General features: G+C 38.1%; 1 protein-coding gene across 1 annotated transcript in view; it reads left to right on the forward strand.

Moving 5' to 3' along the window:
• The window catches only part of AXDND1 (axonemal dynein light chain domain containing 1), a 63358-nt gene that overhangs the window by 25030 nt on the left and 23349 nt on the right, over positions 1 to 14979 (forward strand). Inside the window, exons 9-13 of the mRNA XM_066366033.1 lie at positions 2521 to 2661; positions 3345 to 3449; positions 10449 to 10569; positions 13084 to 13185; positions 14700 to 14863. Of these exons, the coding sequence (XP_066222130.1) occupies positions 2521 to 2661; positions 3345 to 3449; positions 10449 to 10569; positions 13084 to 13185; positions 14700 to 14863 (633 nt within the window). The remainder of the gene's footprint in view (positions 1 to 2520; positions 2662 to 3344; positions 3450 to 10448; positions 10570 to 13083; positions 13186 to 14699; positions 14864 to 14979) is intronic.

Consider the following 14979-nt stretch of genomic DNA (forward strand, 5'->3'; position numbering starts at 1 on the left):
TGTGTGCCCTAACTGGGAATCCAACCCAGGACGTCCATATACTGAACCAACACTCTATCCACTGAGCCGCTGGCCAGGGCAGGCCTATTTTTAAATTGTCTTTTTATTATTGAGTGTAGGAGTTTTTTATGTACCCTAGAAACTAGTCTTTTGTCATTTATATAAAATTTCATTTTACATTTATATTTTTAATGTATTTAAATATACACATAATATTTCCTTAGATACTTGTCTATTCATTTTTTTAAAATGTGGTTACCTGACTTACTTTTAAAAGATAAAAAAAAAGCCTGACCAGGCAGTGGCGCAGTGGATAGAGTGTCGGACTGGGATGCAGAAGACCCAGGTTCGAGACCCTGAGGTTGCCAGCTTGAGCAAGGGGTTACTCAGTCTGCTGAAGGCCCACGGTCAAGGCACATATGAGAAAGCAATCAATGAACAACGAAGGTGTCGCAATGAAACTAATCACTGATGCTTCTCATCTCTCTCCGTTCCTGTCTGTCCCTATCTATCCCTCTCTCTGACTCTCTCTCTGTCCCTGTAAAAAATAAATAAAAATTTGAAAAAAAAAAGATAAAAAAATTTTAGAGTAATTTTTCTTATTACTTTTTTATTTTAAATTTATTGTGTTTATAATAGTTTTAGATTTATAGAGGAATTGAGCAGATAATGCAGAGAGTTTCTATACACCCTTTTCCCTCCACATAGTTTTCCTCATTATTAAAATCTTGTACTAATGTGTATTTGTTATAATTAATGAACCAATATTGATATAGTATTAACTAAAGTTTATATTAAGGTTTATTCTCTGTGTTGTCAAGTTCTATGGGTTTTCATAAATACATATTTTTGACCATATAAAGGAATAAAGTACTTATTGTGAGATAATATGGATGAACTTTGATAACATTAAGCTAAGTGAGAGAAGCTAGTCACAAAAGGTTATATATTGTTTGATTCCACTTATATGAAATGTCCAGAAGAGGCCAATCCAGACAGAAAGTAGGTTGGTAGCTGCCAGGAACTTGGAAAAAGGAGGAATGGGGAATGACTACTACTGGTTACCATTTGGGGGGTGATGAAAATACTCTGAAATTAGATGGTTGCACAACTCTATGAATTTACTGAACAGTATTATACACTATTAAGGGGGAATTTTATGGCATATAAGTTATATCTCAGTAAGAATTATAAAGTATTTTCAGATAGTCATTTCATCATGATTCCTCAAAAATTGTACATTTTCCTTTGTGTATTGAATTTCATATAATAAAAAATCTAAACACCTCATTTATATAAGTATAATATGCCTTCTTATAACTTGCACTTGCTAATTCTAAGTTTGTGCTCTGGAAATACTTAGAATAAGTTCATCATCCTTTATTTCAAGTTTTCTAATGAAATCTAAACATGGGAACCACACAAATTAGTCAGTGTTGACTTCAAAATATGGTATCACCACCATGCAGCATCATGCAGAAGTTTCATGGCTCTAAAAAACCTCCTGTACCTATCCTATTCATTCATCCTTCCTCCATTCTCATCCCCAGGGACCCTCTGTACCCACTGATCTTTTTACTGTCTCTATACTTTTTTCTTGTCCAGGTGTCATACAGTTGGGATCATATAGTCTAGTCTTTTCAGACTGCTTTCTTTACATTCAGCTGAGCTTTAAGTTGCTGAAACATTTCCTGACCGTTACTTTGCTTCTGAGCAATTTAATTATGATGTGCTTTGGTGTAGTTTCCGTCATGGTTTTTGTGCTTGGTGTTTATTGATCTTTTTGGACCTGTGAGTTTATATATTTCATTGAATGTGAACATTTTTTGGCTAATTCTCCTTGAACTATTTTTTTCTGTTCTCCCTCCTTTTTTGGAGTTCATTTATACATATATCAGGCCACTAATATTGAAGTTTTTTCACAGATCACTGAGGCTTTGAACATTTTTTATTGTGTATTTTTTTCTTCTCTTCATTTTAGATAGTTTCTATTGCTATATCTTCAATTTTACTAATTTTTTCTTTTGAAATATATAATCTGATTTTAATCACATTCAGTGATGTTTTCATCTCAGACACTAGTTTTCATCTCTAGAAGCTCAACTTGGGCTTTTTTTATTTTATTTTTTTTTATTTTAGAGAGAGAGAGAGAGAGAGAGAGAGACAGGGACAGACAGAAAGGGAGAGAGATGAGAAGCATCAACTTGTTGTGGCACTTTAGTTGTTCATTGATTGCTTTCTCAGACATGCCTTGACCAGGGAACTCCTGCTGAGCTAGTGACCCCTTGGACTTCAAGCCAGTGACCATGGGGTCATGTCTGATCCCATGCTCAAGCCAGCCACCCTGCACTGAAGCCTGCGACCTTGGGGTTTCGAATCTGAGACCTGGGCATCCCAAATCGACACTCTATCCACTGCACCACTGCTGCTCAGGCTCTTACATTATTTTCTCTCTCATATATTTTTGCTCCTTTTCCTTTTCTTCTGCATGATGTCTTGTTTTCTTTCTTTCTCATGCAGAGAGCGGTATGTAGAAATGCTTGACCAAATTGCCCAACAGATGATTGATTTCTACAAAGATTTGGTAACTCAGCGAGTGATGGACCAGCGCATTTTACAAGAATTGTACAACTTTAAGAATGTTATTCAGGAACTGACCAGGTAAAAACTGATTATCTTAAACACAGATCAAAAGTCAAAGCCATGTCTCTAAAGAGAGTAAAAAAATATTTAGTGAAAGTGGGATGGTTAAAATTGAGGACTCTCTTATTCCCTTGTTATGTTTAGCAAGAGAACAGAAAGGACTGCATATAGATGTAGATATAGATATAGAGATACAGGTTACACAAAACTAGGGCTCTGTGTAGATTCAATAGGGGAAAGTTCTTGTTCTTCCTTTTAAGAGATGTTTATCTTAATCAGTTTTACAAAGCAAGGCCTTGATTATGGATGTTAAGGTTCAAATGACAAAGAGAATCTTTAAATAGCAGTCAAGGTTAATGATCATCTAAACTTGTAGCAAGATCATTAGTGGCAAGAATGAAGAGGATAGAAGAGGCCCGTCTAAGGGTGGGGTGGAGCAGCCTGGAGGCCTTGCCCGCCTCCGTTCCCTTCTGGAAGATCCCCCACTTCTTTCTGCCTTTTCCAGTCTGCCCGATTCCATTGCCAAACCCGGCAAGATTTGTTCCAAATGTACACTAGGTTTATTGATTTGGTTTGTAAGTGAAAAACAAGGAGGAGATGTACACATGGTAACTGAGAAAATTCCCAAGTATCAATCTGATTTCCTGGGTAGAAACTTTTTGGAAATCTTCAATTATGACTACAAATTATTTTTATTTCAGGGAGCTGTGTTTGGTTCGGGCACATGATATGAAATTAATAAAGGAAGCAGAGAAGGCCCACAGGGATTTGGCACAAGCTCTTTTAGATGCTGAAAAGAATGCCAAGTGAGTCATCAAATGTTAGCCTTTATGTCATACTTGCTTCACACTTTATTTCAAAATGCTATAGAGACATTTGAAGATTTTTTTTTTTATTGTTACTATTACAACAGTGTAAAGTTCATTAACTCCTCCAGACACTGTTGTAATGCACATCTTGTAAATGTCTTCTTGGGTGAAAGTTTTCTGGGGGTGTATACCTAGAAGTATAGAATTACTAGGTCTTTCGTATGTATAGCCTTGTCTTGCTAGATGTTGCCAAGTATCTCACAAAGTAGTTGTACTGGTATGTATCCTCTCAGCAGTATATGAGAATTCCCTTTGCTCATTTCTTAATTGGATGGGTATGGAAAGTTTTTGTTTGCAGTTTCCTAATTAGTAGAGTGAGTCTAGCTTTTTGGGGGTATTTTAGTGACTCTGCTATGGTCTTAATGTTTTATTCTATTCTTGGTGTTAGCAAATATTTTCTATAAAGGGTTAAATGGTAAGATATTTCTGATGCAACTATTCAATCAACTCTGTCTTTGTAACATATGCCATTGTAATGCAAAAGCAACCAAGGGCAATTCCAAAACATAGCTGTGTTCCAATAAAACTTTATTTGAATTTATAACATTTTCATGTATCAATGAAATATTGGCCCTGGCCAGTTCTCAGTGGTAGGGCGTCATCCAGCATGTGGATGACTAGGTTTGATTCCTAGTTAGGGCACACAGGAGAAGCAACCATGTGCTTCTCTACTCCTCCTTCTCCCCCTTCTCTCTCTCTCTCTCTCTTTTTTCCTCCCTCAACCATGGCTCGATTGATTCAAGCACATCGACCCTGGGCACTGAGGATGGCTCCATGAAGCCTCCGCCTCAGGCACTAAAAAGCTCGGTTGCAAGCATGGCCCCAGATGAGTAGAGCATCAGCCCCAGATGGAGATTGCTGGGTGGATCCTGGTCGCGGTGCATGTGGGAGTCTGTCTCTCTATGTCCCTTCCTCTCACTTGGAAAAGAAGAAAAAAAATATTATTCTTCTATTGTTTTTTTCAACTATTGAAAAATATAAAAAGTAAAATATGTAAAAAATTTAAAATGTAAAATTCTTAGCTCACGTACTATACATGTGAGGGCCAGATTTAACCCACAGGCCAGATTGCTGGCCTCTATTTCATTTTCTGTTAGAATTGTGAAAAAAAAAAAAAGAATTGTGATTACTAGATGCTCATGGGTATGTATGTATCAAAAGATATATCTGATCACATTATTAATTTTTAAGTTGACTAAAATACTATAGGATAAAAGCATATACCTTATAAACACATAAGAAAATGCAAAAATGGACAAAAAATCTCAGTCTTACCACCCATAGATTACTTCTGTAAATATCTTAGTATGTATATTTGTGGATATTTTTCTACATACATGTGAATAAATGTATTTTTTTAAATCAAAATAGTATTGTATATATGATTACAGACCCTATTTTATTTATTTTTATTTATTCATTTTAGAGAAGAGAGAGAGAGAGAGAAAGAAGGGTGGGAGGAGCAGGAAGCATCAACTCCCATATGTGCCTTGACCGGGCAGGCCCAGGGTTTTGAACCGGCAACCTCAGCATTCCAGGTCAACGCTTTATCCACTGTGCCACCATAGGTCAGGCCAGACCCTATTTTTTAAGTCAATAGTGTACCTATTTCAATAAATTTTCACTTCATTAATTACCCAGGTCATATTGAAATTCTTCTTATTATTCCCAAAATGTATTTTGCATTCAGTTGTCCAAACCTGTGTTCAATCTGGGACCACACATTATACCTTGTTTTATGTCCATTTTAATCTAGCGTATTCCTCTGATTTTTTAAAACTTATTGAAGAGTGGTTATATTTTTTAAATGTCAGAAAAGACACAAATATGTACAAAATCCAAATTAAAAAATAGATTCTGACTTTTATTCTATTTTATTTTTTACTAGAATGAGAGGGGGTACCTTGATCATTTTTTGCCCACTGAATGTACTACTAATTTCTATAGCTGATTCACTCTTCTTATCTTAGTAGATAACTGTTCAATACTTTTCTTCTATCCTCATCCCTCTAATACTATATCCTCTTTCTAAGCTGATGAAAATAGAAGCAACTAAGTGGGTACTGGAAATATCAGGGAGAACACTTTGTAAAGTACATGCATTTTTTAATGACTGCTGTACACCTGAAACTAATACAATACTGAATGTAAACTGTAATTTGAAAAAAAGTAGAAGCAAACAGAAGATAACTCAAGCTCTCACCCCTACATCTCCCCCCACCTGCATTAGTGCTTATACATTCTATCTTCCCTTCTCATAACTGCGGATGAGCTTTCTCCTCCTTTCCAAGGCATCTCTCCATTTGTGTACTATTATATTCCCTCTTATCTACATGAGATATTTTCAGCAAATGTTCTTTTTTTCTCTTGTGTCATTAATTTTTCCCTCTTTACCTGATCATTTTTCATCAGATACAAATCTATAATTGCTCCCCCCTTAAAAACAACCCCCCCCCAATAAAAGCACAAAGACTCGAGTCTCTTAGGGCCACATATACCCTTCTAGTTAGGGCCTCATTTCTCTGCTCCCCTTACAATAAACTTCAAAACGTGGCCATATTCATTATCTCCATTTCCTGTCCTCCCATTTTCACTTGAACCCACTCCAGCCAGGCCCTCACCCCCACCACTCCACCAAAATGCACTTGTCAGAGTCACCAATGCTTTCGTATTGTTAAATCCAAAGGTCAGTTCTCCTTTCACTTGTCTTACCAACAGCATTGGTCGTACTTGAGCAGTTGCTTTACTGGGAGCAATGTCCTTTGGTGGTATTACACTCTCCGTCTGCTTTATTGTCAGCTTCTTCTTACTGATACTTCTCGTAGGTTCCCTTTCATCTCACTGTTTCTAAAATGGTGTGCTCATATCTTGGATTTTTCTTCTCTATACTCACTTCTTAAGTGAACCCATTTGGTTTCCTGGCTTTCAATGCCAACATCTGTATACTCTCAACTCACACATTTGTATTTCCAGCTTTAGCACTGTCCACAAATTTGTGTCTCCAGCTTCAAGCTTCTCACTGAGTTCCAGACTTACATATTCAATTGCTTTAACATCTCTACTGAAATGCCTAATATTCCCACACTGAATTCTTGTTCTTCCCCCAAATCTATACTCCTCTCGTACTCTGTTCCCCTTTCAACTTCGTTCCTCCAGTCTTTCTGGCCAAAAGTTCTGGCGACATTCTCGATTCCTTTCTTTCTCTCACATCTCACATCTCTTCATAAGCAAATTCTACAGCTCTCCTTCCTACCGCCGTCTGTCTCTCTTGCCTGGGGTCCTGCCGTAACCTCTCAATGGCCTCTTCTGCCTTTGCTCTGCTATTGTCTGTTCTTCACATACCAGCCAGTGTGATCTCTTAAAATTCGACTCAAATCAACTGATTTCTCTCTGCTCAAAATTCTTCAGTACTGCCCTGGCTGGTTGGCTCAGCGGTAGAGCGTCGGCCTGGCGTGTGGGGGACCCGGGTTCGATTCCCGGCCAGGGCACATAGGAGAGGCGTCCATTTGCTTCTCCACCCCCCACCCCCTCCGTCCTCTCTGTCTCTCTCTTCCCCTCCCTCAGCTGAGGCTCCATTGGAGCAAAGATGGCCCGGGCGCTGGGGATGGCTCCTTGGCCTCTGCCCCAGGCGCTGGAGTGGCTCTGGTTGCAACACAGCGACTCCCCGGAGGGGCAGAGCATCGACCCCTGGTGGGCAGAGTGTCGCCCCTGGTGGGCGTGCTGGGTGGATCCCGGTCGGGTGCATGCGGGAGTCTGTCTGCCTGTCTCTCCCCGTTTCCAGCTTCAGAAAAATACAAAAAAAAATAAAAAAAAATTCTTCAGTACCTCCACACCTTAAAAAAAAAAAGGCTAGGCCCTGGCCGGTTGGCTCAGCGGTAGAGCATCGGCCTAGCGTGCGGAGGACCCGGGTTCGATTCCCGGCCAGGGCACATAGGAGAAGCGCCCATTTGCTTCTCCACCCCCCACCCCCTCCGTCCTCTCTGTCTCTCTCTTCCCCTCCCGCAGCCAAGGCTCCATTGGAGCAAAGATGGCCCGGGCGCTGGGCATGGCTCTGTGGCCTCTGCCTCAGGCGCTAGAGTGGCTCTGGTCGCAATATGGCGACGCCCAGGATGGGCAGAGCATCGCCCCCTGGGGGGCAGAGCACCGCCCCTGGTGGGCGTGCTGGGTGGATCCCGGTCGGGCGCATGCTGGAGTCTGTCTGACTGTCTCTCCCTGTTTCCAGCTTCAGAAAAAAGAAAAAAAAAAAAAAGGCTATTTTTTTTAATGGTTTATAAAAGCATCCTACCAGAATTTCTCCGTTACCTACTTCATTGTAGACATGCTTGCCTTTGAGCTCTACCTGGAACATGCCAGACAGACTCTGCTGTAGGGCCTGGAACCCTCTCCCTGCGTATTGCTTTGTAGCTTCCTTCCTCCTTCCTTCAGACCTTTGCTCAAATGTTTTCTCAGTAAGGTCCTTCCTGGTCCCCCTATTTAAAATTGCAACACAATTCATACTCTCTGTCCCCTTTCCCTGACTTACTTTTATCCATAAAATTATCATGGTTTAATATATTATGTTTTGCTTTTTTATTGGTTTATTATCTCTTCAAAATAAACTTTATAAGGGCAAGGTTTTTTGTTGTGTTTTGTTTTGAACACTTCCTGGCATGTATTAAATAGAAATGTGCTGAATGAATTAAAAACAAAACAAAACCTAGAACTTCTTTTGTGCTAATGGCCATTATAAGAACCAAACATCTTCTAAAATTAGAAAGAAGGGAAAGGAAAGAAAGAAATATATACTTTTTATATATATCAAAATATATAATTTTATCATTTGGGTTTTCTCATTTTATTTTTAATGAAAGACTTAAAATTTTTTTAATTGATTTTTGGAAAGAGAAGAAAGGAGAGAGAAAAAGAGAGAAACTTAGATTTGTTGTTCCACTTATTCATGCTGTCATTGATTGATTCTTGAATGTAGCCTGACCAGGGGTTGATCTCACAACACTGGCATGTCTGACCCTGACTGATGCTCTAGCCAACTGAGATACCCAGCCAGGGCCTTGGTTTTCTCATTTTATAACACGAAAAAATTTTCTACGTACCAAAGTATTAAGAACATGATCTTGAATTAACTGCAGAGTATTTTTTTTTTTTGTATTTTTCTGAAGCTGGAAACAGGGAGGCAGTCAGACAGACTCCCGCATGCGCCCGACTGGGATCCACCCGGCATGCCCACCAGGGGGCAATGCTCTGCCCATCCAGGGCGTCGCTCTGTTACGACCAGAGCCAGTCTAGCGCCTGAGGCAGAGGCCATGGAGCCATCCTCAGTGCCCGGGCCAACTTTGCTCCAATGGAGCCTTGGCTGCGGGAGGGGAAGAGAGAAACAGAGAGGAAGGAGAGGGGGAGGGGTGGAGAAGCAGATGGGCGCTTCTCCTGTGTGCCCTGGTCGGGAATCGAACCCGGGACTTCCGCACGCCAGGCCAATGCTCTGCCACTGAGCCAACCAGCCAGGGTGCAGAGTATTTTTTATCATAGAACTACAATCATATATTTTATTTGGCCATGCCCTCATTGTGGACCTTTGAGGTATTTTTTATTTTTTAATTTTTCCATTGATTGATTGAGAGAGAGAGAGAAGCATCAACTCATTGCTCCACTTTGTTGTTCCATTTTGTTGTGTACTCATTGATTGCTTCTCCTACATGCCCTGACCAGGGTGGGGGGGATCAAACCTGCAACCTCAGTGTGCCACGACAACACTTTATCGACTGAGCCAACTGGTCAGGGCTGACTTTAGGTCATTTCTCAATTTTTTCTTTTGCTATTTTAAACAAGGGTCACTAATTCTCTTTTTAAAATCAAGGTCTAACTTTCAGACAGTAAAGTACACCAATCTTAAGGGTACAGTTTGTAGAATTTTTATATTTGTATTCATGTGTGTGACACCTAGGGAAACTCATTTTTTTCTCAGTTAATTGAACAAATGGAAGCTTTCAAAAAGAAGGCTTCAGGAACTGATGGCTGGCAGTTCCTGGCTTTCAGCAAAATTGAAAGAATTCTGCTTTGCTGGCTTTTAATTCTTGTAGCAAAGTTAATATTCTTTAGGAGGATGTGTTTAGACAAGCTCATCAAATGCTTCTATTGAATTTACTACTTTTTTCTTTGTATTGAGTCTTAGAAGGGCTTTTAATAATGAGAAGCTTCAGTGTAGGTTAGAAGGAAAAGGTATGTTCTGATAAACATAAAGAAAAAGTAGTTAAGAAAATGTTACTTAATTATACTTAAGCTTTTGATCAATCAGCAGAGAATTTCTTTTAATCTTACACTAATTATATATAATTTTAAAATATAGTGGCTCACAATGATTGGGCTTTGTGCCTCTAGTAAAAAAATCCTAATTCTATGAGAAATAAAAACTTAACAATAACACTACTGTATTATTGCTATTTGTATTCTGAATTTTTCATTAGATATAGTGTTGTTATACTATTGAATATCATGTCATAAAATTTCTAGAAGAGTATTTAGAGCAGGGAACAATATACTGAACTTTTACTTTAAGACTTTTTTGTAAGATTTATAAATGAAATGTGAATATTTTCTTCTATTTCTACTGTATATTAGTGTTATTAATATGTTCAACAATATGCGATAATTATCTAATAACTAGTTTTTTAAAGTTTTTTTTTAATGATTGATTTTAGTAAGAAAGAAAAGGAGAGACAGAGAGAGAGAGAGGGACAGGAACATCGACCTGTTCATGTCTGTGCTCTGAATCCGGCGATTGAACTGGCAACCTCTACACTTGGGACAGTGCTCTAACCAACCGAGCTATCTGTCCAGGGCCCTTATAATGAGTTTTAAGGGACAACCTGCCTTTTTAAAGACAAAGTTGTTCTTTTAAAAAAAAAAGTGTCCTATATAGCTGTTTCTTAATTTTTCTTTTAGAATTATAGAAGAATATCATGACTTATATACATTACAAAGAGGAAGGATGGAGAATGATATTAAAAAGTTAATGGCAGAAAGAGATATCTGGAGCTCAGCCACATATGAATTGTCCCTAAAGGTTGGTTCATCTGGAATCATAACTAAAACTTTTCCTTTGTCTACATAAAATTTCATTTTATAAATTTCAGTTAGACAAAAAGTTAAAATTAAGGTACATATTTAATTGATGAATAGTGTAGATATTATAGACCTTCAAAAGAGAAAGTTATGTTGTTTTGTTTGCTTCTTCACTATCGGGTGTACCTGACGATGGCCCAATTAAGTGCTCTTTTTTTCTTCCACCAGAACCTAAGAAAATATGATCAAGATTCTTTTTCTGTTGTTTATGAACATGTCAAAAATTTCAGCTTTAATTTATACTAGTAATAAACTAGGAAGAGTGGTTTTTATTTTTTCACATAATGTAACTGCATTAGGCTCCCTGGATACCTCACTTTGGTTCTTTTACTTTGATACTCAGGATGACAAATGAATTGAAATATGGCAGCCCGTGGACTAGTACAGGAATGCTTTAGAGAAATAGTGAAGTCCCACAATATTCTGTCTTTTAAAATGGTTGCTGTTTAGTTGCCTATTCTCACATCTGGAACTTACAGTATTACTAGCAAATTATGACACAGAACAGATTCAGAATTTTGTCCCATTTTCCTCTGGAAAGGTCAGACCTCATCTAGGACACAATGTTCCATCCTGATCCAGAATTTTAAAAGGGACATCATCATGTCCAAAGGAAGTAATTATGACAATAAATATATAATATAAGAAATCTTGGGCCTGGCCTGTGGTTGCTCAGTGGATAAAGCGTTGACCTGGAAATGCTGAGGTCGCCAGTTCGAAACCCTGGGCATGCCTGGTCAAGGCACATATGGGAGTTGATGCTTCCTGCTCCTCCCCCCTTCCCTCTCTCTTTATCTCTCTCTCCTCTCTAAAATGAATAAATAAAAATTAAAAACAATAAGTTAAAAAAAAAAAGAAATCTTAGTCTGACTGTTGGTGGTGGTGCAGTGGATAGAACTTTAACCTGGGAGGCCAAGGTCCCAGGTTTGAAACGCTGAGGTCTCCTGCTTGAGCGTGGGATCACTGACATGATCCCATGGTTGCTGGCTTGAAACCCAAGGTCTCTGGCTTGGGCCCAAGATCACTGGCTTGGGCCCAAGGTCACTGGCTTGAGCAAGGGGTCTCTGGCTTGTCTGGAGTCCCCCCTCCACCCCAGTCAGGGCATGTATGGGAAGCATTCAGTGGATAACTAAAGTGCTGCAACTACGAGTTGATGCTTCTCATCTCTCTCCCTTCCTGTCTCTCTTGCGCTTTCTCTCACACACATACACACAAACAAACAACTCACAAAAAACAAATTTGGGAGCTAAAATGTTCAGTAGGAGAAATAAAGAAGACAAGTGAGTCCCCTCACTCCAGAAGTATTTAAACAGTAGAGAACTGACCCCTGGCAGAGAGTTCTGTAAAAGAATATCTTGAATTGATGGGACCTTGTGTTAGATCACCCCTAAAGTCCATTTCAACAGGAAATGACAGCTAGCATGTCAACTCACTGAAAATAAGGACTTTATTTCTCTGTTTAGAACTATATCCACAGTGTCTAGAACAGTCATTCATCAAATGACCATATAATTGATTCAGTGTATCAGTGATTCTCAAAGTATGGTCCAGCACCTTCGAGGGAGTCTATGAGAACTTTTCATGAGGTCAAAGCTAGTTTTATCATAATACTAAGATGTTATTTGCCTTTTCCAATTTCATTCTCACATGAGTGTACAGTGGATTTTTTTAAGCTATATATTATAATATGGGATATTGCAACAGATTGAATGCAGAAGCAAATAAGAGAACTCAGCTCTATTTTATTCAGGCAGACATCAAAGAGATTTGTCAATATAAAACTGTGGTGTTCTTTTTATTAGTGGTTTCTTGTTTTGGAAAATAAAGTTATATTTTCATAAATGTAATATTTATGTTAACATATGTATATTAATGTTACATTTAAGTGAATTAACAAATATAGATTTTAAATAGTTTTAGTTTTAATTTTCAGTCAGTCAATATAATCATATACACCAGCGGTTCTCAACCTGTGGGTCGCGACCCCGGCGGGGTTGCCTAAAGCCATCGGAAAATACATAATGCATACTAGGTATTTACATTCCGAATCATAACTGTAGCAAAATTACAGTTATGAAGTAGCCACCAAAATTATTTTTTGGTTTGGGGTCACGCAACATGAGAACTGTATTGCGGGGTCACGGCATTAGAAAGGTTGAGAACCACTGATATACACCAAAGCTCTTTGGAGTTCTCAATAATTTTAAGAGCATAAAGGGTTTTTGAGGTCAAATTGTGTGAGAACCTCTGCTATATACTCTACCTCAATTTGGGTCCAGTTTAGTAGTTTTAAAAAATATGAATTTATGATTCAAACTAGTTCATGATTTATATAAGAAATTGTGATCAAGTTAATGAGTCAATGAAAAATTGATATGAAATTGGTTTGGATTTAATAAATTACAGTGATTTGTAAATAATTTAGGTTCTTAATTTTAATCCTTTTTTAAAATAGGTAATTGAGAGAAATGGAGTCATATTGGCTAAAAGACTTTACATCAATGAAAAAGGCTGGAGTAAATATGCTAAGCATTTCATCATACTGCTGTCAACCAAGGTAAACCTCAGTTCACTTAAGTTACGGGAAAGGAGACTCCAGCTGTGGAGGGTTGAGACTCTCAGAAGCCTTTGCTAAATTTATAGATTAAAATTTAAACATAGCCTGACCTGTGGTGGCGCAGTGGATAAAGCATCGACCTGGAAATGCTGAGGTTGCCGGTTCAAAACCCTGGGCTTGCCTGGTCAAGGCACATATGGGAGTTGATGCTTCTAGCTCCTCCCCCATTCTCTCTCTCTGTCTCCCTCTCCTCTGTCTCTCTCTCTCCCTCTGTCTTTCTTCTCTAAAAAAAAAAAGAATAAATAAAATTAAAAAAAAATTTTTTTTAAACATAGTTTTATATTTGTGCTTTATTGTGGGCAAAATGAAAAACTGAAGGAAAGGTGAATAAGGGCTCTTTTTTATATTTATCTTGTATCCTAATTAAAGCAATTTAAGCAATATATCTAAGTTAATAACACTTATTTATATAGTTATTCTATTCATTAGTGTTTAAACTAAAAAAACTGTAAGTAGCTGTGTTTATTGAAGTAGTTGTATTATTGCCTGACCAGGCGGTGGCGCAGTGGATAGAACGTCAGACTGGGATGCAGAGGACCCAGGTTCGAGACCCTGAGGTCGCCAGCTTGAGCACGGGCTCATCTGGTTTGAGCAAAGCTCACCAGCTTGGACCCAAGGTCGCTGGCTCGAGCAAGGGGTTACTCGGTCTGCTGAAGGCCCACAGTCAAGGCACCTATGAGAAAGCAATCAATGAACAATTAAAGTGTTGCAACGCATAACGAAAAACTAATGATTGATGCTGCCCATCTCTCCGTTCCTGTCTGTCGTCCCTATCTATCCCTCTCTCTCTGTAAAAAAAAAAAAAAAAAAAAAAAGTAGTTGTATTATTGATGCTTTCTGTGCAATTCAATGGGAAAATTTAGTGAGTACTTTAGGTTGCAAAGGAAGAAAGTGGCATTTAGTTTTTTAGTTTGTCTAGAGTCAAACCATTTACCCTGGTCACTTTATTTAATTTTTATAACAATCCTATGATGTATATATTAGAACTTGTATTTATATATTATAATTTATATATGTATATTAATTAATATCTTTATTTTATAGATAAGAAAAATTAATCTCAAATAGATTAAATAACATTCCCTGAGGTTATACAGCCAGTTGATGTTTGGGATTCACATATGGTTCTGTTTGGCTTTGAAATTTCTGTTCTTTTCAATGGACTGCACTGCCTCCCATGCAAGTTTAATGGGGAAATTGAGCTCTTATTGCAAAGGAAAAAATCTTGTCTTTAAATTGCAAAGGAAAAAATCTTGTCTTTAAATCTCTGTGCCATGGAAAAGGGGACTGTGTAGTAGTGTCACTGGTGACATTTTGAAAGAGATATCTTTTTAATTTTACAATCTATGTATTTCTCTAGCATTACAATATTAATAATGGTCTGGTGTGTGCTAATAACTATTTGTTATATGAATAAATGAATAAGTGGTTTGATTTCATGCATTTTTATCCAGGACACTTCAGACCTTGCATTGTTGAAAAAGTTGACACAGAAATGGAGAGACTTAGTGACTAAACTTAAAAAAGAAATAGAAGAAAATGAAGAGTCTTCAAGGGAGAAATTGCAAATTGTTAAGGATGGCCTTACCAAATGGCACCAGTTTTTCATAAATAATAAGTGAGCCTCCAAGAATCTTGTTTTTCTGATTATATTGTGTCATGTTTTATAACTCAGTTCAATTCTTCTTCTCTCTTTTTCTGTCTCTCACCTTGTAGTTAGTTATTCTAACATTG

Source organism: Saccopteryx leptura, chromosome 2 (assembly GCF_036850995.1).
Source record: "Saccopteryx leptura isolate mSacLep1 chromosome 2, mSacLep1_pri_phased_curated, whole genome shotgun sequence".
In the NCBI taxonomy this organism is placed as follows: Eukaryota; Metazoa; Chordata; class Mammalia; order Chiroptera; family Emballonuridae; genus Saccopteryx; species Saccopteryx leptura.